This window comes from Hyaena hyaena, unplaced genomic scaffold, assembly GCF_003009895.1.
Source record: "Hyaena hyaena isolate Hyena2069 unplaced genomic scaffold, ASM300989v1 scaffold_70, whole genome shotgun sequence".
NCBI lineage: Eukaryota > Metazoa > Chordata > Mammalia > Carnivora > Hyaenidae > Hyaena > Hyaena hyaena.
The window spans coordinates 3,418,031-3,439,848 of record NW_024080701.1 but is presented as its reverse complement, the minus strand read 5'-3'; the positions used below and the strand labels follow the sequence as shown (position 1 = coordinate 3,439,848).

General features: G+C 34.8%; 1 protein-coding gene across 1 annotated transcript in view; it reads left to right on the top strand.

The window, feature by feature from the left end:
• UBR1 (ubiquitin protein ligase E3 component n-recognin 1) overlaps positions 1–21,818 on the top strand; it is a 137,534-nt gene that overhangs the window by 90,349 nt on the left and 25,367 nt on the right. The window contains exons 29-38 of the mRNA XM_039232795.1: positions 894–1,075; positions 5,500–5,705; positions 7,131–7,224; positions 7,956–8,105; positions 13,133–13,230; positions 15,883–15,976; positions 17,213–17,361; positions 18,791–18,846; positions 19,858–19,954; positions 20,736–20,803. Of these exons, the coding sequence (XP_039088726.1) occupies positions 894–1,075; positions 5,500–5,705; positions 7,131–7,224; positions 7,956–8,105; positions 13,133–13,230; positions 15,883–15,976; positions 17,213–17,361; positions 18,791–18,846; positions 19,858–19,954; positions 20,736–20,803 (1,194 nt within the window). The remainder of the gene's footprint in view (positions 1–893; positions 1,076–5,499; positions 5,706–7,130; positions 7,225–7,955; positions 8,106–13,132; positions 13,231–15,882; positions 15,977–17,212; positions 17,362–18,790; positions 18,847–19,857; positions 19,955–20,735; positions 20,804–21,818) is intronic.

Here is a 21,818-nt window from a genome sequence, read left to right as displayed (position 1 = left end):
GTCTTTGAACTTTACAGGTGTAAGGGAGCTGCTGCTTTTTTTTAGAAGGAACCTGTTTGTTGTAAAGTTTGTGAGGTGTCCATCTTCTTTGTTCATTGTGTTTCTGTACCACAGGCATTAGTGCTGCTTGACACATAGTTGTCCAGTATAATATATGTATTTTACAAAAGCAGACAAAATTTGTGTACGTGGATCTCTGTTGGAAATACCATATTTTATTAATTTTTAAAATATTTTAATATCTGAAATTGGGATGTATCCTATAATCAGTGACTTCTTATAATTTAATCAGCATTCTTAGAACATAAGATAATGGTACATCTTAGATTCAATAAAATGTAATAATATTTGGGTAATGATGAGTCTAATCTTAAAATTATTTGAATACTATTACTTATGATTTTTTTATTACTTGTGGCTCTTATTCCTCCTAAAAGAATAACACTGGACTTAAGTTAGAAAAAACAATAAAAAGATATCATACATGTCAGTAATATTGGTTTTAGCAGTGCATCTGGTGGTAACTATAGATAGCATCAAGTTGGCCAAAATTGATTAAATGTCAGTGATTAAACAGTTGACGTATGATTTAAGAATTTTGTTTCATTTAATTTTATTTCTTAATCTACCTGCATTGAGTATAAAAGATCGTTTATTAGATATTTAAAGTACTTGGGGCTTTTACATTAAATTATTAAAATAACCAAAACAGCAGTTAGTTGTTTGAGATGCTGGGGCCTATATTCTAGTTCTGAGACATTAGATTGAATCTAGGCTTAAGGGGAAATCAAGTTTTATCAGACTCTTACTCTAGGAAATTTTGCTGACTGAGTAGTATATGTCAGTTTTAACAATTGGATCTTACCCAATTTTTGTGGTTTTTTAATGCCCAGATTACTCATGATAAAGAAAAAGCAGAACGAAAAAGAAAAGCTGAAGCTGCTAGACTGCACCGCCAGAAGATCATGGCTCAGATGTCTGCCTTACAGAAAAACTTTATTGAAACTCACAAACTGATGTATGACAGCACATCAGAAATGTCTGGGAAAGAAGACTCCATTATGGAGGAAGAGAGGTAAAACCTAGCAAAACTAAAAATTAACAACTCAGTTTTTGGAGGGAGAATGACATTCACTTTAAATAAAATTTTTACAAAATATATTTTATAGTAAGAGAAACTATACTGTTTTTAAACTAGCAAAACCACAGTGAAAACTCTAAGGTAATATTGAATATAAGTTTATGTTGATGAACAGTTAAAGTGCGCAATAGTTTGTCAAGAACCTTTGTGCACAAAAAGAAAAATGGGAATGATAAAAATCGAAATCAGCTTCTGTTATCTTGTATGCAGAGGTCCCTTTAGGTATACATTGATGTTATCATTCATATTATCCACATCATTTTTGTAATTTCTGGTAAAAGTGACTGTAGTTATTACAGATTGGAAAAAAATCTTTCACCTGAAAAATGGGGTTTATTTTTGTTTTTCTTTTTTTGTTAAAGAGAAAGAAGACAGTGCCTGTAGTGGTAGTCATGGATAGCACATTAGAATGGTAATCAGTAAATCTGGTTTTCTGAGTTCTACTGTGGTGTGCTCTTGGGGAAATCAGCTAACTCTCTGAGAGCCACACTTTGTGAGCTACTGTATAGTTAAAGTGTGGAAAGAGGCAAAATAAGGATACTTTTAAAAGCATTCCAATATAAAATGTTGTAAATACCTCTTATGCTTTTTTTAAGTATAATTTATTGTCAAGTTGGCTAACATACAGTATATACAGTGTGCTCTTGATTTTGGGGGTAGATTCCCATGATTCATCACTTATGTATAACACCCATCACTCATCCCAACAAGTGCCCTCCTCAATGCCCATCACCGTTTTTCCCCTCTCCCCCGTCCTTTGCTTATTTTTAAAAAACAAATTTTCACTGCTCTTTAAATAATGTGTGATGTGTGTAGTTTTAGAAAATTATGCTTTGCAATAACCTTAGAAGTAGACATAAGTTATCTGTCATCCTAAAGATGAGTATGCTAACAAGGACCACAAGGAATAAAGACTATATGTTTTATTTTATTTTATTTTATTTTATTTTATTTTATTTTACTTTTTAACGTTTTATTTTTGAGAGAGAGAGAGAGACAGCGTGAGCAGGGGAGGGTCAGAGAGAAAGGGAGACACAGAATCGGAAGACAGTCTCCAGGCTCTGAGCTAGCTGTCAGCACAGAGCCTGATGCAGGGCTCAAACCCACGAACCACAGTATCATGACCTGAGCTGAAGTTGGATGCTTAGCTGACTGAGCCACCCAGGCGCCCCAAGACTATATATTTTAAAGATTTAAAAAAAAGATATGAAGGTAAGCTGTCCTTGACTGACAGCTTAGAAATTAATACAAAACTTTATGAACAATTCACAGAAGTTCCAATCCTGGAGATACTTTATATTAGCAACATACTCTTTATGAGAAAGAGACTATCATGTATCTATCCAAAAAGAGGATAGAAGCAAAAATATGGTCATTAACGGCCTTAATTATTTTTATTTATTTTTATTGCCTGATTAATTGCACACATAAATTATTGTATTCTAGTTGAAGAAAACAATTCAAATAACACAGATCTCTTAAACCATCCTCTGCATTCCTGATCTTTCTGCATAGATTATTGTTGTTAATAAATAACTATTGTTCTAGGCCTCTTTCTATGCCTTTATTAACATATATGCATAGATGAGTATTGGTTTTTGTTTTTTAATAGTTCACTTTACCATACCTTTGGTTCTGCAGCTTGGTTTTTTTACTCAGTGTCTTATAAATCTCTTAATGTCATTCCATATAGATCTATTGGATTCTACATGATTCTTTATGACTGCTACTTAGTAGTCCCTAGTGTGAACATACAGTATTTTGTTTATTAGATTTGGGGCATTTAAGTTGATTTTCCCTTATTTTCTAATTTTCCCTTAACATAAACAGTGTATCAGAATATTTTTTTATATTTGCTCCCTTGTACAATTGTATAAGTACTTCTCAGGGATGGAAACTAATATGTGAAAGTACTGGCTTATAATTATTTTAAATTTTAATAGATACTATCACAATAAAACTCCAAAGTAGTTTTACCAGTTCCTGCCCCCAGGAATTATTTGAGAGTTCCTATTTTCTTCATTTTCATCGGTGCTTATTATTATCACTACTTGAAAATATTTGATATAGTCAACATTATCAATCTATGCCAGGCTGAATTTCCTTATTACTGTTTAGTACTAGGTTGAGCATCTTTTCAAATGATTGTTCACTAGTCTGTTGTGTTTTGTCTTCTAGGAATTACCTGTTAGTATCCTTTGCTCATCTCTGCTGGGCGTTTTGTTTTATGGATGTTTAGAAGTCATTTAAAATTATAGATACTAAACATTGTTGCATGTTTCCCTGTTTTGCCCTGATTTTCTAACATTAATTATGAAGTTTAGCCATAGAGAAATTTTCAGTGCTGATGAGGACAGATATATCAGTCTTTTGGAGTTTTACTTTTTTGTGTCTCAAAGTCACATTTATATTCTCTTAGATTTTTTAAAACAAAATTTTTTTTTAAAATTTAAAATGTTTGAGAGAGAGAGAATGAACAAGTGGGGGAGGGGCAGGGAGAGAGAGGGGGACATAGGATCCGAAGCAGGCTCCACACTGAGCCCAATATGGGGCTCAAACTCACAAACTGTGAGATCCTGACCTGAACCAAAGTCAGATGCTTAATTGACTGAGCCACCGAGACACCCCCTAAAACATTTTAATTACACAGTTATACTGTCACATTTTCCTTTTAAAAATCAAACATTAGAGATAAAGCTAAAGTTGTTTGAGCACTTGTCTAAATCTGGAACTCCTTTCTGCCCTTTCTCAGAAGATATTCTGGTTTTAAGTTTTATATATCTCCTGTCAGAATTTCTACTATGCTATTACATGCAAATATATGTTAACTATAGAAATTACATAGTATCATTCAGTATTTTGTCTTATTTGCATCAGTGGTATTATGTATGTGTCCTTCTGCAACTTGTCATTTTCACTTGGAAATCTATGCTCTGTGTTCTTACATACAAAACGAGCTCAGGTGTTTCTCAGTCTTGGCATTTGAGCAGCAATTCTTTTTCATGCTCCATAAACTGCAAGACAGTCAGCATCTCTGTCTCATCATTCACTAAATTCCAGTAGTCCTGTAGTCCTTATGATACCAAAGGTAAACCTTAACCCACATATTGCTGAATGCCTCCAATGACGTGATACCCCATCTAGCTTTTTAAACTGCACCTTTTAAAATTGCATAGTATTCTGTATGATGTAATTTCACTTACATTGATGATGAACATTTAAGTTATTTCCAGTTTGTTGAATGATCTGTGACATTTCAGGGAGCTTCATGCACAGTAAAGAGGCAGTATTGCAAAGTAGTTCAGAGCATGGCCTGTGAGGTCAAATCACATGGGTTAGATCCAGGCTCTGCTACTACGTAGTGATGAGTCATTAGGTAAGTCTCTTACTGTCTCTAGGCCTCAGTTTCTTCATCTTAACAATGGAGAGTAATCTTAGCACCTACCTCATAGGATTGTTGGAAAGATTAAATGAGTTAAAGTATTTGAAACAGTGCCTCGTATCACAATCAGTGGTTTATAAATATTTGCTATTATTATATTATTTTTATACACATTGAGTGCATATAAAAATTGCTAAATCATTAAGATGTAAGTTTTTATTGTAAAGCCTATCAAAATAGAATAGAAACTTAAATGCCTAAGAAGGAGGAAAGGATAGGGGATGAGCACTGAGTGTTATGTAGAAACTAATTTGACAATAAACTATTTGTGAAAAAAAAAAAAAAAAAAAAAAAACACACATACATATTTGAAGCAAAAAAAAAAAAAAAGGAGGAAAGGATAAAACTCTTATAGGTACATATAGTAAGTTTCTGAAGAAGTGTTAATGACACAGGAAAACCACTAAGATATAGGTGAATAAAGCAGCATATAAATCTGTATATGTAATATGATCTTAATTATGTAAAAAAGAATGGTATAAATAGAAAGCGGACCTGGTGGGAATATACAAATGGTTATCTCTAGTTTGTAAGTGTATAATGCTTTTTATTTACTTCTTTATGCTTTTCTAGATTTTCCAAAATTTCTTAAGTATGTATTACTTTTCTAATCAGAAAAAAACAGATAACCCTGCTTCTTGGTATGAAAATTAAGTATAGTTATAATACACACTCTACTTTGTGATCTGCTTTTTTTGCACTTAGCAATACAAAATGTATTTTCGAATAAGCACATTAACTGATACGAGCCAGAAAAATTAAGGGGAAAGATTTTAAGCTAATATTGCTGAATATCATTTTTATTTTACTATTTTTCTTCTTAAAGTTCTTGCCCTACAGATACTTAAAACCTACCAAAATATAAAGACAAGTGACCAAAACATGTGTCCTCATTTCTGGTCGTTTCTCTTGGTAGTGCCCCAGCAGTCAGTGACTACTCTAGAATTGCTTTGGGTCCTAAACGGGGTCCGACTGTTACTGAAAAGGAGGTGCTGACATGCATCCTCTGCCAAGAAGAACAAGAGGTGAAAATAGAAAATAATGCCATGGTATTATCGGCCTGTGTCCAGAAATCCACCGCCTTAACCCAGCACAGGGGAAAGCCCATAGAACTCTCAGGGGGTATGTATCGTTTAATAAATATCCTTTCAAGCATCTCTTTTCATACTTATGTAATGAGAAAAAAATATTGGAAGAAGTTTGAGAGTGAGACTGTATTTAGCCTTATTTAGTCAGATCACCATTTTACTTATGGGTAAAATGGACTCTAGATCTTTACATATCATGTTGGCTCCTTTATTTTATTTTTTAATTTAAATTTTTTTACACTTGGCCACATTGCTCAGTCTCTGTCTCTATCTACCTATCTCTCTACCCCTTTTCTCTTTGCTGAACCTTTTGAAAGTAGGATGCAGTCAAGATATTTCATCCCTAAATGTTCACACATGCATTTTCTAAAACTAAGGATAATCTGTTATATATCTATCATACCATTATCACATTTAAGAAAATGAATAATAATTCAAGAATATTACCTAATATAAAATCATATTTGGATTTTCCAAACTGTCCTCAGCTAGGCTTTTTTAGCTAGACTGTTTTTTTATTCATTTAGGGTCTAGACATATATAGTGCCTTGCTTTTATTATGTCTCTTTTATTCTATATTAATCTAGAATAGTCACTTGCCCTTTTTATTCATGATGATAACTTCTTGGAAGAATATAGACCAGTTGTTTTGTACAGAGTCTTACATTGTGTATCTCTGATTGTTGCCTCAAGATTAGGTTCATGTTAAATATTTTCTTGGCAGGAATACTAATTAAGTATTGGTTTTTGTTTTGTTTTGTTTTTGTTTTTTTTACATCACATCAGGATTACTGCTTTATAAAATACCCTTGGAATAATAATAATGATGATGATGATGATAAAAAAGGCTAACATTAACTGAATACTTACTGTTTGCCAGGCACTGATTAAGTGCTTTATCTGTATTTACTCACTTAATCCACACAACAACCCAATGAGTTTGGTACCAATATTGACTCCATTTACAGATGAAGGAACTGAGGGACAGAGAAGTTAAATAATTTACCCAAGGCCACAAGTTATATGTAATGAAACCAGATTTTTAACCACTTTGTCTTTGCTTTTATCCAGACTTTAATGCCCTAAATAGCCCTTAGAAAGTAATTCAAATTACTCTTAAAATTAGAAGAGCAAATTGTACCTCAATCATAGAAAAATCACTTTAACCACCAAGATAAGGCAGCTTAAACCTAATGTTCAGAATAAAAATACAGAAATAGAAGTTGTCATTAATTCACACTAATTTTAAATCCTACCTGGAAGTCTAGCTTTATATTTTTTTCCTTTTACTTATTATTAAGAATATATGTCCTGTTACCATGATACTATGACATTTTACTCGGACATTCCTAAGAAAGTTCATGATTAGAATTTGAGACCTGATAATCTTTTTTTTTCTCCATTTTATAACTGTGGGGGAGATGAATACATACCTCCTATTTTTGTCTTCCTGTACCAGAAACCCTGGACCCGCTCTTCATGGATCCAGATTTGGCATATGGAACTTACACAGGAAGCTGTGGTCATGTGATGCATGCAGTGTGCTGGCAGAAGTAAGTTGTCTTTCTGACATGTTCTTGAAAGAAACTAGGAATACTGAAGTTCACTAAAGGCCATAAAAAGGCGTGTTTTCTCGTGTCTTCTTTCCTTTCTTCTTATCTGAATAATTGAAGCAGTTTTAATTAACAAATTTTGTTTGCATGATACCCATTATCTTAACCACCTTCAGAAATGGATGTAATCCATTGCTTCTGATCAGTATTTGTGTAAAAGAAAGCTGTAATCTTTCTTTAAAAAATGTCATTTCCCTAGTAGCGTAGAGGGAAAAGTACCTTTGAGATAGAATAAGACAAGAAATTCTAGTTCGACATCTGGAAGAGAAAAATTTAGAAATATAATTCTTGGGAAATCTTTTGTATAGGATTCACCCTTTTGGCATTGGATTAAACTGCCTCATTGTCCTGAATAGCCTTTACTACATCAGTTGGCCATTGGAAACTGAGGGAAGTGGTGTCTGCATTATATCTCCGTGCTGTTGAGTTAGGAGCCAAGTTATGATTCAGTAAAATTACTTTATGTTTGTTTCTGCCCTAATGTGTTTTCTAGTGTGAATCCAAAAGAATGGGCATCCTATTTCTTCTATAATTATAACTTGGGTGTTTGGGCATGTAGATTGTGAAGACATTTATTGAAGCAAAAATTCCAAATTTTGATTTTTGTCACTTGGATTAGAGTGAAGATACACATATTGTTCTGAATGGACCCGTGTCTTGCAATTTTGCAGGTATTTTGAAGCTGTACAACTGAGCTCTCAGCAGCGCATACATGTTGACCTTTTTGACTTAGAGAGTGGGGAATATCTTTGCCCTCTTTGCAAGTCTCTGTGCAATACTGTAATCCCCATTATTCCTTTGCAACCTCAAAGGATAAACAGGTATATTTTAATTCATGTTTTGGTTATATTTTAAGAAGCTGTCTTTAATCCTTTCATTTGTGCCTAGATTAGATTACTAGTTTTTTTTTCTGTTTGAAGTAATTAATACTTTTTGATTTTGATTAGATTGCTAGTTTTTTTTTTCTGTTTGAAGTAATTAATACTTTTTGATTTTGATTAGATTGCTAGTTTTTTTTTTCTGTTTGAAGTAATTAATACTTTTTCTTTCTATAACTTGTATTCTGTCTTTAAAACATGATGAAAAGCTCTGATTCTTGGTCTCTAAATAACTAGAATGTTCATTAACTCAAATCTGTATGTTGTGTGTGTATCTTCTAACAGCCATGAAAAGTAGAACATGAATCTCTACCTTAGCATTCACAAAAAGGGAAAGGATGTGAGATTTATCTTTTCCAATAGTCCTTTTATGCCATTAGAGTTAATATTTGGAATTTGGTTTCTCTAAATGTCTTTGTATTATTATTTCTAATTCTGTATTTATCCCTGAAGATCCAATCGCCATAGTTGTAGAGATGTGGACAAAATGTTAACTATAAAAGTAAAGGAAAACAATAGATTAATCATATATCTTTGGATAGTTTCTACGTTTTTAGACTAAGTGGTTTTTTTAAGTTTTTTAATATATTTTATTTATTTCTGAGAGAGAGACAGCATGAGCAGGGGAGGGTCAGAGAGAGAAAGAGACACAGAATGTGAAGCAGGCTCCAGGCTCTGAGCTATCCATCAGCACAGAGCCCAATGCGGGGCTTGAACCCACAAACCGTGAGATCGTGACCTGAGCTGAAGTTGGACGCTCAACTGACGGAGCCACCCAGGCACCCCTAAACTAAGTTTTTAAACTTTTCTATTCTGACCATCTGTGAGTGTAACTTAACAACGAATCTATTCGTTCTTTATGATAGCTATAGCATGTAATTGTATATTTCTGTGTTGTCACTGTTGTGCACAATAACAGTATTCTTCATTGTTGTTCATTTTCTTAAAACTCAGTGAATTTGTAGTGATCGAACTAAGTTTTACTAGGAAAATGATTTCGTTGATAAAAACACTTATAGCATGTTTCCACAACTAAGGTGTTCAAAGGTGATAGGCTTGGCAGTCAGGGTCAATAAATAGTTGTTCTAGCTCTACTATTCTTTGTCATTAGAAAACCTAATTGGGGGCGCCTGTGGCTCAGTAGGTTGAACGTCTGACTCCCGATTTTGGCTCAGGTCATGATCTCCCAGTTCATGAGATCAAGCCCCATGTCTTGTTAGGCACTGGCAGCACAGAATCTGCTTAGGATTCTCTCTCCCCTTCCCCCACTCATGCTCATTCTCTTTCTCAAAATAAATAAATTTTATTTATTTATTTTATTTAAAAAAATTTTTTTTAATGTTTACTTATTTCTAGGAGAGAGAGAGAGACAGCGTGAGCAGGGGAGGGTGAGAGAGAGAGGGAGTCACAGACTGAAACAGGCTCCAGGCTCTGAGCTGGCAGTCAGCACAGAGCCCGATGCGGGGCTCGAACCCACGAACCGCGAGATCATGACCTAAGCGAAAGTCAGACGCTTAACCGACTAAGCCACCCAGGCACCCCTCAAAATAAATAAATTTTAAAAAAAGAGAAAACCTGATTTGGAAATTGTCTTCTACTCAGCCACTTGGGACATAGAATGTCATCTTTTAGAAAGAAGGTGGCCTCCGAATTGTTTATCTTTTTAATTTTTCCATAACTGATGTGTTCTAGACTCTCTACCAAGCCCTTGCTACATTATTTTTTTTAATACTCAAAATAATCTAACAAAGGTAGATAATGCTACTCCCATTTAAAAGATAAGAAATTAGAGACTACGAGTAGTTTTTACTTATCCCAAGACAGACTCAGAATTTGAACCCAGACTTGACTCCAAAGCCTTATGTAACTATGCACGTGAAGACAAAAATAAAACAAATCATAGTAAAATTAAGTGACTTTCCAACTTTTTGTTGGCCTTTATATTTTAAGCCTTTTTTACACGATGGTTTCCCAACTAAAGATTTTTAAACAAGAAAATTGTTCTCTAAAGGAATATTCAGCACCCACTTTCCTTGATGTCTTTAAGTATAGGATGCTGCAGGGGCAACTGGGTTGGTTAAACTTCCAACTCTTGATTTTGGCTCAGGTCATGATCTCACAGTTTCGTGAATTTGAGCCCAACATCAGGCTCTGCACTGATACTGTGGAGCCTGCTGTGGATTCTCTCTCTTTCCCTCTCTCTCACTGTCTCTCCCCTGCTTGTGCACTTCCTCTGTCTCTCTCAAAATAAATAAACTTAAAAATTAAAAAAAAATTACAGGATGCTGCAAGGCAATCCTTTTTAAAGTTAGACTGATCCTCAAGAAGATGTGGTTTATCTGTACAATGGAATGCTACATGGCAATGAGAAAGAATGAAATCTGGCCATTTGTAGCAACGTGGATGGAACTTGAGGGTGTTATGCTGAGCAAAATAAGTCAGGCAGAGAAAGACAGATACCATAAGTTTTCACTTATAAGTGGATCAGGAGAAACTTAACAGAGGACCATGGGGGAGGAGAAGGGGAAAAAAGTTGGTGGGGAGAGGAAGGGAGGCAAACCATAAGAGACTCTTGAATACTGAGCACAAACTGAGGGCTGATGGGGGTAAGGGAGGGGGGAAGAGGGTGATGGGCATGGAGGAGGGCACTTGTTGGGATGAGCACTGGGTGTTATATGGAAACCAACTTGACAATAAACTATGAAAGAAAAAAAAATAATAAAGTTAGACTGATCCTTACAACTGGGTCACTTTGAACCCTGTGACACCTTTATTACTTAGGAGGTGACACATAAATACATAACATTTTTATTAAACACTTGACATTACCTGTGTAGTTGAATATATTTGCCTCTTTTCGTTTTAGAAAATCAACATGAGTATAGTCTAAGATAGTAAAGTTAACAGTGTATAAAAAAGTTTATCAAAACTAATGAACTGATATTTTTAAAGAATAATGGTCCTAACAAATCGTAGTACACTTTAATTTCTGAAAACAGAAAAAATTCTTAGGTCAGATTTAAGTCCAGATATGTGAATTTTGTCACAGTTCATTATATATTTTGACTTCACTCATCATCCTTTCCATAGGTAAATTCTCATTGTATAGTCCTCTTTAATAATGTTGTTTCTAGTCTGCCTTGGTTGTTAATAACAGTTTGGTCAAGTCCCTGCCCTTACGGAATTTCTGTTACTGAGGGAAGAGACCAACAATAAACACAAATGCAGAATGTTGAGGGATGAGAAATATTTTGACAAAACTAAAGCAACAGGGCTAGAAACAAACTAGGTGCATGAGACTGTAGACACAGTCCTCAGAAATCTCCTCTTTGGGATAATGACATTTGAATAGAGTCCTGAATGAAGTGAAGTAGTGCTATTCTCTGGGAAAAGAAAATTCTAAGCACAGGCAATACCAAGAACAAACACCCTGGGGGTGCCTGGATGGCTCAGTTGGTTGAGCATTGATTTCGGCTCAGGTCATGATCTCACGTTTGGAGGGTTCAAACTCCATGTCCGGCTCTGTGCTGAATGCTTGCTTAGAGTCCGGAGCCTGCTTTGGATTCTGTATCTCCTTCTCTCTCTGCCCCTCCCCCACTCACACTCTTTCTCTCTCTCTCTCTCAAAAATAAATAAATGTAAAAAAAAGAAAAAAATTTTCTAAATAAAAAGAGAAAACACCCTGAAGTAGGAATATCATCAGCATGTTTGAGGCACAGCAAAAGCCAGCATGCGTGGAATGGAACAAGCAAGGAACCAGATCATAAAAGGGCTTATAAGATTAGAAATTAGAATCTTATTTTTAGTTTAAAAACACAAAGTATTTTATGTGTGGTGGGAAACCATTGGAGTACTTTGAACAGGGCAGTTATGATCAGATTTATACTTTAAAAGATCCCCTTGGCTGTTCTACAATGAATATAGGTAATAATGAAGCACTAATGTAGAAACAGGATGTATTGAAATAGTTCCAGTGAAGAATAAAGTAACTTGGGTTAGGGTAGTATTAATGGAAGTAGAAAAAAGTGATCAACTTGGAATATATTTAAACGGTAAAATCAGCAAGACTAGTTGCTGGATTCAAATGTGGGTTGTGAGAGAATCTGAGAAATCAGTGACGACACCTAGTTTTTGATTTGAGTCACTAGAATGGTGATTCCATTTATTGGTATTTGTTATTTCTAGATGATAGGCCTATGAATGTTATCTTACTCCTTGTACTTTTAAAATTCTTCTCTCCCCCAAACTACATTTTTACTTGTATTTATGTATTTATTTTATTGAAATGTAGTTGACACACAGTGTTACCTTAGTTCAAGTGTACAGTATTCAACAAGTCTGTATTATGCTGTACTCACCATAGGTGTAGCTCCCATCAGTCACACACAGCACGGTTGCAATACTATTGACTATATTCCCTATGCTGTACCTTCACCCCCATGACTTATTAATTCTATAACTAAAAACCTGTATCTCCCTCTCTCTTTCACCCTTTTGTGCCCATTCCCTCACCTACTCCCCTTTCTGGCAACCATCAATTTGTTCTTTGTATTTATGGGTCTTCATTTGTTTTGTTTTTTAGATTCCACATACAAGTGAAATCACACGGTATTTGTCTTTCTCTGTCTGACTTATTTCACTTAGCATAATACCCTCTGGTCCCATCCATGTTGTCACAAACAGCAAGATCCCACCCTTTTTGTTATGGCTGAGTAATATCCCATTGTGTGTGTGCGTGTACATCTTCTTTATCCATTCATCTATCAATGGGGACTTAGGTCACTTCCATATTGCGGCTGTTGTAAATGATGCTAAAACTACATTTTTAGACATATGTGCTTCTATGACCTAGGAAGCTAATCTGAAGGAATTTGATTTTTTCATACAACCAGTTGTCCATAGAAAGACGCTACGAGTTCAGCTTTTCAGTTGTGCCAATGGCTTAATAATTTTTAAATATCATTTTTCAGTGAGAACGAAGAGACTTTTGATCAACTTTTGACCCTGGCACAATGGATACAGACTGTCCTGGCTAGAATATCAGGTTATAATATGAAACATGCTAAAGGTTTGCTCAAAATTATTTTATATTTTGCTGTGTGAGATTTAAGTGTCAGAGTCTTTAATGTTTTTCTGAAGTACTTATTGCTCTAAAATATGGTTTGCAGTTACAGACTTGTTGACTCTCAGGAACTAAAGGTTTTTAAAGCCAAAATTAAGTTTGGCTTAAATCACTTAATTTTCATCCTGGCAAACAATATAGACAATGATAAATCTGGAGTCACACTGCTTGGAGCTAAATCTTAGATCTATTGCCTACTGTCTCTGTGATCTTGGACAAGTTATTTAACCTCTCTGTGCCTCAACTTTCTTACTTACAGGGTAAGAATAATAATAGTACCTATCTCACTGACTTAAGGATTGAGGTATCCTGTGTAAAGTAGAACAGTGCATGGTACATAGTAAATACTGTATGAGCATTAGCCATTACTATTACTAATTTTAATATATTGTCATTAATATTAATAATAACAAAAACAACATTTTAAAACTGTTACCTCATTTATATATTCTTTACAATTGAGGGATAAGACTAAAAATGTCTAAAGACTCTGAGAAGTAAACAATGGCAGGCTGATTAAGAAGGGAAGTCAAAATTTGAAGAATGATTTGTAGAGGCAGTAAATTTCCTTGGGTTTTTTCCTCCTTTATTACCCAGCTTTGAACTCAGCATAGCCTGAGTCACAGAGCTTTGCAATGGACATGAATAGCAAAAAGTTCAAATGCCCTCATTCTGGCCAGAGGACCAGGAAAAGAAGTTCTTCAGAACTGGAAAGTGTAAAGGGAATTCTTGTTGTGTTGGGTTTTGTTTGGCTTTTGTTTTTCCCTATTCTGACCCTCTTCTGAGGCCAGTCCCAGTCACGGAACTGCAGTGCCATGGTGGCCACATAGATATGTAAAATCCCAAGAGAAAACCAGTCTCTCTGCCTGAAGGAACTGGAAAAAAGGGACCTCTGTGTTCCATAGAATGCAGGGTGAATCCTCATTTTTTTTCTGTCTTTGTCTCACAGCTTCATCCCAAGGGTAGCCCTAGTAACCTGAATCTGCTTGACAACAGAAGGGACTAAAACTGGGAGAAACATGTCATTATGGCCAGAGCAGCTGGGGAACAGGGTCCCTTAGAGCTAGACAATATGGGGGAAATGCCAGAGAGAAGAGAGCTAGAGAAGGGGAATCTTCTATTTTTGAGAACAGCACAGATCCTGGGCTTGCCTCCAGGCTGCACATGTGCAGACCAGACCCAGAGAAACAGCAACAGGTTTGAGAATGAAGCTGCATTAAACCATCACTTAAGTCCCAGACTAACCCCTGAGTAGTGCATGTACAGTCAGACCCAAACAGTGTAGCAGAGTCTCTAAGACATTGGAACCACCACACACAGACAGTGGGACAGAAATTGTTGAAACTAATTGGGTTGATTGCCTACTGGAACAAAAAGAAAGGTACATTTTTCCGGGAATTTTAAGAAGAACCAAAACTTCGCAGTGTAGTATTCAAAATATCCAAGGTACAATACAAAATTACCCAACATACAAAGAACCAGGAGAATCTGACCAATCTCAAGGAAAAAAACAATTGCGAGATGTTTTAACATTGTACTTTTTAGACAAAATTTCAAAGCACCCAATACTCATTAAACATAAGGTAAAGGTGAACACTTTGGAAATGAATGGAAAAAATGTGAGTTCTCAGCAGAAAAACATAGAAACTATTAAAAAAAAGAACCAAATGGAAATAATAGAATTGAAAAAACACTATATGAAATAAAAGTTAACTGGATGGGCTCAATAGTGAAATGGAGATGGGAAGGATAAGAGTTAGTGAACTTGAAATCTGATCAGTGGAAATTACCCAGTCTGAAGAATAGACAGAAAAGTGATGAAGAAAAAAGAAAAATAGCTTTAGAGACACATAGGCCCAAGTTTTTAAATCCAATATTTATATCATACAAGTCCTGAAAAGAAAAAGGATGGTACAAAAAAAAAAAAAAAATCTGAAGAAATGATGACTGAAAACCTCCCCAGTTTAGTGAAAGACATAATTTTACAGATTTAAGTTCAGTGAAACTCAGATAAACTAAAAGAAAATCACACTCAGATAGATCATACCCAAAATGCTGAGAACCAAAGATGAAGGAAAAATGTCTCAAGAGCAAGCAGGAAAAGACAGCTCGTTCCACATATGGGAACAACGATTCTAATTTGATAAGGACATGGAGCCACAAAGAGTATTCACTCAAGGTTTTAGTAATAGGGACAGAGTTAGGATGCCAACCCAGGCAGCTTGGCTCCAGATCGTTGGCTCTTACTCACTAACGTATGCTGCCTTACTAATAGAATACTATGCATTCATTAAAAATGGAAATAGAGGGAGAGTTGCTCATGTGGAAAGACGTTTATGATCTGTTGGTGAAAAAACAAGATACAGAACAGTATTATAAATGTCTTTTTAAAACAGTCTGTATGTGTAACATTTATATGGAGAACAGAGAGAATCACCCAAATGTTATTTGAGTAGAGAAGTTTTGAACGATTGTTTATTGCTTATTAACATTTTCTAAGTTTTCTAAAATGGTCACATATAATTTTAAAAAGCTAGAAAAGTGTGTGTCACACTAAACTCTCATGATTTTTCATTCTTTCTCCTTTTCCTTTTTAAGGAGAAAACCCAACAATTCCAGTCTTAGTTGATCAGGGAATGGGTGATTCCACTTTTGAGTTCCATTCTATCCTGAATTTTGGGATTCAGCCTTCGTAAGTATCTAAATAAGTTAAGAGTAGTTTGTAAATGACTGTAAAAATAAGAGTGAAGAACAGTCCTTCCTTCCTGCTTTGTTTCCTGCCTTATTTGCAAAATTGTTTCTTTATCCCATTTTTCTCTTGTTTCTCCCTCGAGTTTTATTTGTACAATAAAATTAAGTGGTTTGAGGTATTAGAGTTATGTGTATTAAGGTGAATCTTGCCTGTAATTAACCATTTTTGACCAGCAAAAATGCCATTTCTATATAGCTCAACCTACAATAAGAGCAGAATTTAAGACTTCAATTAAAGTCATATCTAACTCTGACTTCTATAAAGTCTCAGGTCACTCCTCCCCTCATTCATTTTTCTTGTTTGTAAAATTGAAACATAGCTTCTTATCTTACATCATAAGGTTATTGGAAAAATACTTATGTGAAAACACTTTGAAAAATATAATATATCCAAATCAGGTATTATTATTATTTAATAAATACTATCTGATGTACACTTTTTTAGTTGTGATCCTTGTTTATATTTTGAATCCCATTGCTACTGAAAATATAGGTTAGAGGGGTGCCTGAGTGGCTCAGTTCATTAGCATATGGCTCTTGATTTTGGCTCAGGTCATGAACTCATGATTCATGAGATCTTATTAACGGTGCAGAGCCCACTTGGGATTCTCTCTCTCCTTCTCTCTCTGCCCCTCCCTCGCTCACACTCACATGCGAGCGCACTCTCTCTCTAAATAAATAAACTTTAAAAAAAAAAAGAAAATATTTGTTACAAAAGGAAGTTCAGGAAATCAGAAAATATCACTCCCGAGTACATCATGTATTCATTCTCTCTGTCTCACATCACACCCTGTTAACACCGAAGTCCCATTTAGTCCCTTTTTCAGACATTAAAACTTGTTAGGTCAGATCTGTTTGTTCTGAATTTTATTCCTTCACTCCAGTCTGTCCTTAATTTGGACCTGGATCCTTTCTGCTGTGATCCATTACTACATCTTTTGTAGGAAGTAAAGTTATGAGTCATTAGCATTTATAAGAGAGATGTTTCTGCCTATAAGCGATACAGCCCATTTTTTTCTTCAGAGGCTCTAATCTCTAATTTGACAAAGAGCATTTTACTTTGTCAAAAGGAGCTAAATTGTTGTTTCAGTACCTAAATTGTTGTTAACTTTTTGCTGTACCTTACTCTGTTGGTAACCCCTTTTATTAAATCACTTTTTTCTTGTTTTATTTTTAGGATAAAATATTCTAATAGCATCAAGGAAATGGTCATTCTCTTTGCTACAACAATTTATAGAATTGGACTAAAAGTACCTCCTGATGAAACGGATCCTCGAGTCCCCATGATGACCTGGAGCACATGTGCTTTCACTATCCAGGCAATTGGTAAAGCCTATGAGAGACTGCTTTGGAGGATTCATAGAAAAAGAATTGACAATGACTGACAAAAATGTTTCCTTTTCCTTGATATCTTAAAATAGTTTGAATTGTTTTAGGACCATTGGTATCTCAGTAGATTAGTGTGGCCTGATGCCAGTTAGTCTGAGAATTTTTGTATTGATCCCTTTTTAACTACAATATTGGCCATATGCAACATAAGCTCAAAATGTTTGAAAGGTATAGCATAAAGGAAGCCATATTCAAAAGTTAGCAGATTCATAACCTATGAATATCAAGGGGAAAAAAGCAAAGGAAGAAGAATCAAGCGATTTAATCAAGAGATTTGAATAGAATAGAATAGAATAGAATAGAATAGAATAGAATAGAATAGAATAGAATAGAATCTGAACAAATCAATAAGAAATGTAAGCATTCTTTGGAGTCATGATCTGCTACTAAAGTCTCCTGACACTTTCAGTGAACATATTTTACACTTTATTATCTTTCGCAAGACAAACATTAGAAATTGGGAGTTTATATTTAATTATATTTAACATTAAAAAATGTCACAGTTTTTGTCACAAAAGTGATGAGAAGTTCACTGGAGGACTGAATCTTCCTATGTGGTTCTGTAACCTAGTAATTGAGTTTTATTATGTTAATATAGTAGTATGCCGTTTTCACTTCAGTGCTTTTTCCATTCCACGGACATAGTGCTATACTTTATTCCTAGTGCATAAGCACCTGACTTACTTCTCTACACTTCCCTATGAGTGTGGCATGACATACACCAGGACATGTTGGCACAGTTAGGAACTACAGTTGAGGAATCAATATACAGGGTCTTTTATTGCTGTCCATTCAAAGATGGAAAAAGAAAACAGGAAGTAAACCTTCCTTACTCATAGGTGTATCTGCTGCCAAATAGCAATGAAAATTAGAGTAATTTAGCAATAAATGCCCTTGCCAACAAGGCAAAAGGTATCTGAATCCATGGGGTTTTTTTAATTTTCAGTTTCTTATTTTCCTGTAATATAATTTTTAATAGTATGTATAAGAGCAATAGTTACCTGTATCTGCCTTATGTATTTTAAAACAAAATAGTTATGACTATACCTAAAATTACTTGTTGAAAAATATTTTGTGTAGAAGAGATGTTAAGATGATGAAAAATAAACCAGGATGCTTTGTTTTTCCCAGGTATTCTCTGTAGAGAGCTTCTGGGACTTTATTATTTATAGTAACAATTTGCTTCTATAATATCTTCTCACTCAAAAATTTGGAAATTTTGGTATAGACTTAAATATGAAACTTTGAAGGGGAAAAGTACAAATCATCTGGTCAAAAATATAATTAAAGAACATCCGATAGAAACCAAGTATACAATTATAGTAGTATTCAGGATTTATTATTTTTGTTTTTCTTACTCTTTGAGAAAACCTCTTGGGAGATGAAGGAAAACCTCTGTTTGGAGCACTTCAAAATAGACAGGTATGTATATTCTGGCAGGGTATGTGTAACTCATGGTAGGTTTTTTTGGTACAGTCTACAGTTAATTTACTAGTTGTTAAAATCGTTTTTTTAATTCATTCCTTTTTCTGTAAAAATTTACTTATTTATTTTTTTTACAAAGCTACTTCAGTCTCACAGGAGACTGAATGGCCAGCAGTGTGCACTTTAGAGAGCTTACTCAATCTTGGTGGTTAAATGTAATTCGTAGAAAGATTTCAGATGATACTTAGTCCCTTTTTTTCTTTCTTTCTCTACTTTTTGCCAAGTCAGAAACTCAGTGTCTCCTACATTTTCCTTCCTCACTAATTTTATGCTGTCATGTAACATTAAGTATTAATGCTGGCTTAACTCTAAATAGATTGTCATAGTGAATTCAAGAGTAAAACTAAGCATGCCTCCTAATGGGCAGATCTTGACACTACAGGACTGTACCTCTATCTCCAGGCCTACGCTCAAGAAATAACCCTATGAAAACAGAGTGGGCGACCAAGGATTCCCTAAAACATCCCCACTCCTAGCCATTTCCCTCTTGCTTTCCTGACAGCTGGCACAGGGGATTTTTAATGTACAATGTGCTTCCCTACCCTTGCCGGCCGTCTGTTTGAAAAGCAGATCTATTCCTTGAATTTAGTGGGGATTTTCTGACCATCATTTAAGAATTTTTATAAATTTTTTTGCCCAGGCCTCAGAGTATATTAATCCAGACATTTAAGAAATTCACTCTGGGGAAAATGAGTACCTAAATGAGAATTGAAATAATTATAGCTTTAATGTCTCTTGGTCATGGGAAAATCTATTAAAATTTGATGAGTTCATAAAACTTTCTGAAAGTATTAAAAATAGTATAAATATTATACCTTATTTGCAAGAATGTTAATTATATAATAGGTCTACAACTAATTCTTCCAGTCTGGGATTGATTTTTACAGTGAATGACTTAGGTCTTTCATCTTCCCTTATCTTTTTCTCTTCCTCTCTCTTACAATCTAGCATAATGGTCTCAAAGCATTAATGCAGTTTGCCATCGCACAGAAGATTACCTGTCCTCAGGTCCTGATACAGAAACATCTGATTCGTCTCCTATCAGGTAGAGTCTTCTCTGAGTATGATTATATTATTATATGTCCTTTTCCATTGCATTTCTGGCAGTGTATTTCTTTTGGGAGCAACACACTGCACTAATTTTGAACACTACTATAGCAGCTTTACAAAAGAAAAAACAAAGACATAGATGTCCATACAATAACTGTAGTCTTAGTTTAAAACTCAGGTATTTTCCAAATGTTTTCAAGTTATGCCCCTTGTACCTACCTAGAGACTTTATTGAATCAGTATCTACAACCGCTAACATATTTTTGTCCTAATCTGGTTAGAAAAGGGGCAGTGCCATGGAAAGATCATTTAAAAATAGGTTTAATTTTGCTGGTTCAAGGGGACATTCTTCATCCTTGTTTCACTTATACTGCTTTGCATGCTCTCTTTGCTCCTCTCCAAATCGTTCACATATTTAATGTATCACAAAACATTTAGAAATGTATAGTTAGGAAAAAAGTATTAAGGAACATTTTATAAAAGCGATTTTTCTTATTCATTGAGCAAATATTTATTGAACAATCTCTATTTCATTTATGCTCTTTACCTTTTCCTTCTGGATCTTTTCTTTTAACACATAAATTATATCAAAGGCTTTCTCAGTATAGTTTATCTTTAATTATGGTCCCCATACCCTAAAGGTATAATATGCTATTTTACCAGTTTCTGTATTTTATGTCCCTACTATATTTTTGTTTTAGGTGTTTTGCATTATATTTAACTACATTGCTCTCTTACTGAATGAATTGCACTGTTGTTTGGTTTTTTTTTTTCAGTTGTTCTTCCTAACCTAAAATCAGAAGATACACCTTGCCTTCTATCTATAGATCTATTTCATGTTTTGGTAAGTGTTCTTAAAGTCTCTCAAGTTTATAATTTCATGTATTTTCCTCATTCAAGTTCATGTTCTTTGTTCAAGATTATAAATTTTGGTGTTCAGATTATGAAATTTAGTCTCTTGTCCATTCTGTTTAAAATAGATATTTGAATGAGACTGTCAAAATTATTTTAATGTTTATTTTTGAGAGAGAGAACAGGGGAGGGACAGAGAGAGACACACACATAATCCAAAGCAGGCTCCAGGCTCTGAGCTGTCAGCGCAGAGCACGATGCAGGACTTGAACTCAATCATGACCTGATCCCAAGATCATAACCTGAGCCCAAGTCAGATGCTTAACCGACTGAGCCACCCAGGCATCCCTCAAAATCACTTTAAAAGTGAAATACATTTACTCTTTCTTTTGTAACAGTTCTTGTCCTAGTTGATTACATTGAGTTGGTGTCTGTCCCAGCAGACTTTTTAAAATATATATTATGCTTTCTTCCTCCCCCCTTTTCTTAACTTGTTTACATTATAAGCAGTAAATGACAGTATGAGCTGTCTTTAAATCATTAATCATTGGTGATGGGTGCCTGGCCATTGACACATCTAGGCTTCCTTCAAACAATGGATAGGTGGCAACTGTTTTGTGAGTTTCTTGCAGAGCTTTTCCAGCCCTGCAAGATAAATTTTTCAAAATAAGTTCTCTAGAGAGACCATTGGTGAGGTTGGGAGTTTGGAGTTTGTGAATACAGGATTAGTCAGTATCCTCCATCCCTCATTGTTTAGGACTCTCCCCATTGGTTATCACTCCTGTATTTTGGAATCTTTTGGAGAAACTTTGGAAGGAATGCTGGTAAATAGGCTCTAGGCCCTGAGATTCTAATTTAATTGGACTAGCCTGTGTATCAGTGTTCTTTAAAGAGCTCCTTATGTTATTGTAATGTTCAATCTTCTTAACCACAGGATTGAGGCTACTACCTAGAACAAGAAGTTTCAGCAAAGGGATAACCTGTTAGGTGATGACTTTTGTTCTCCA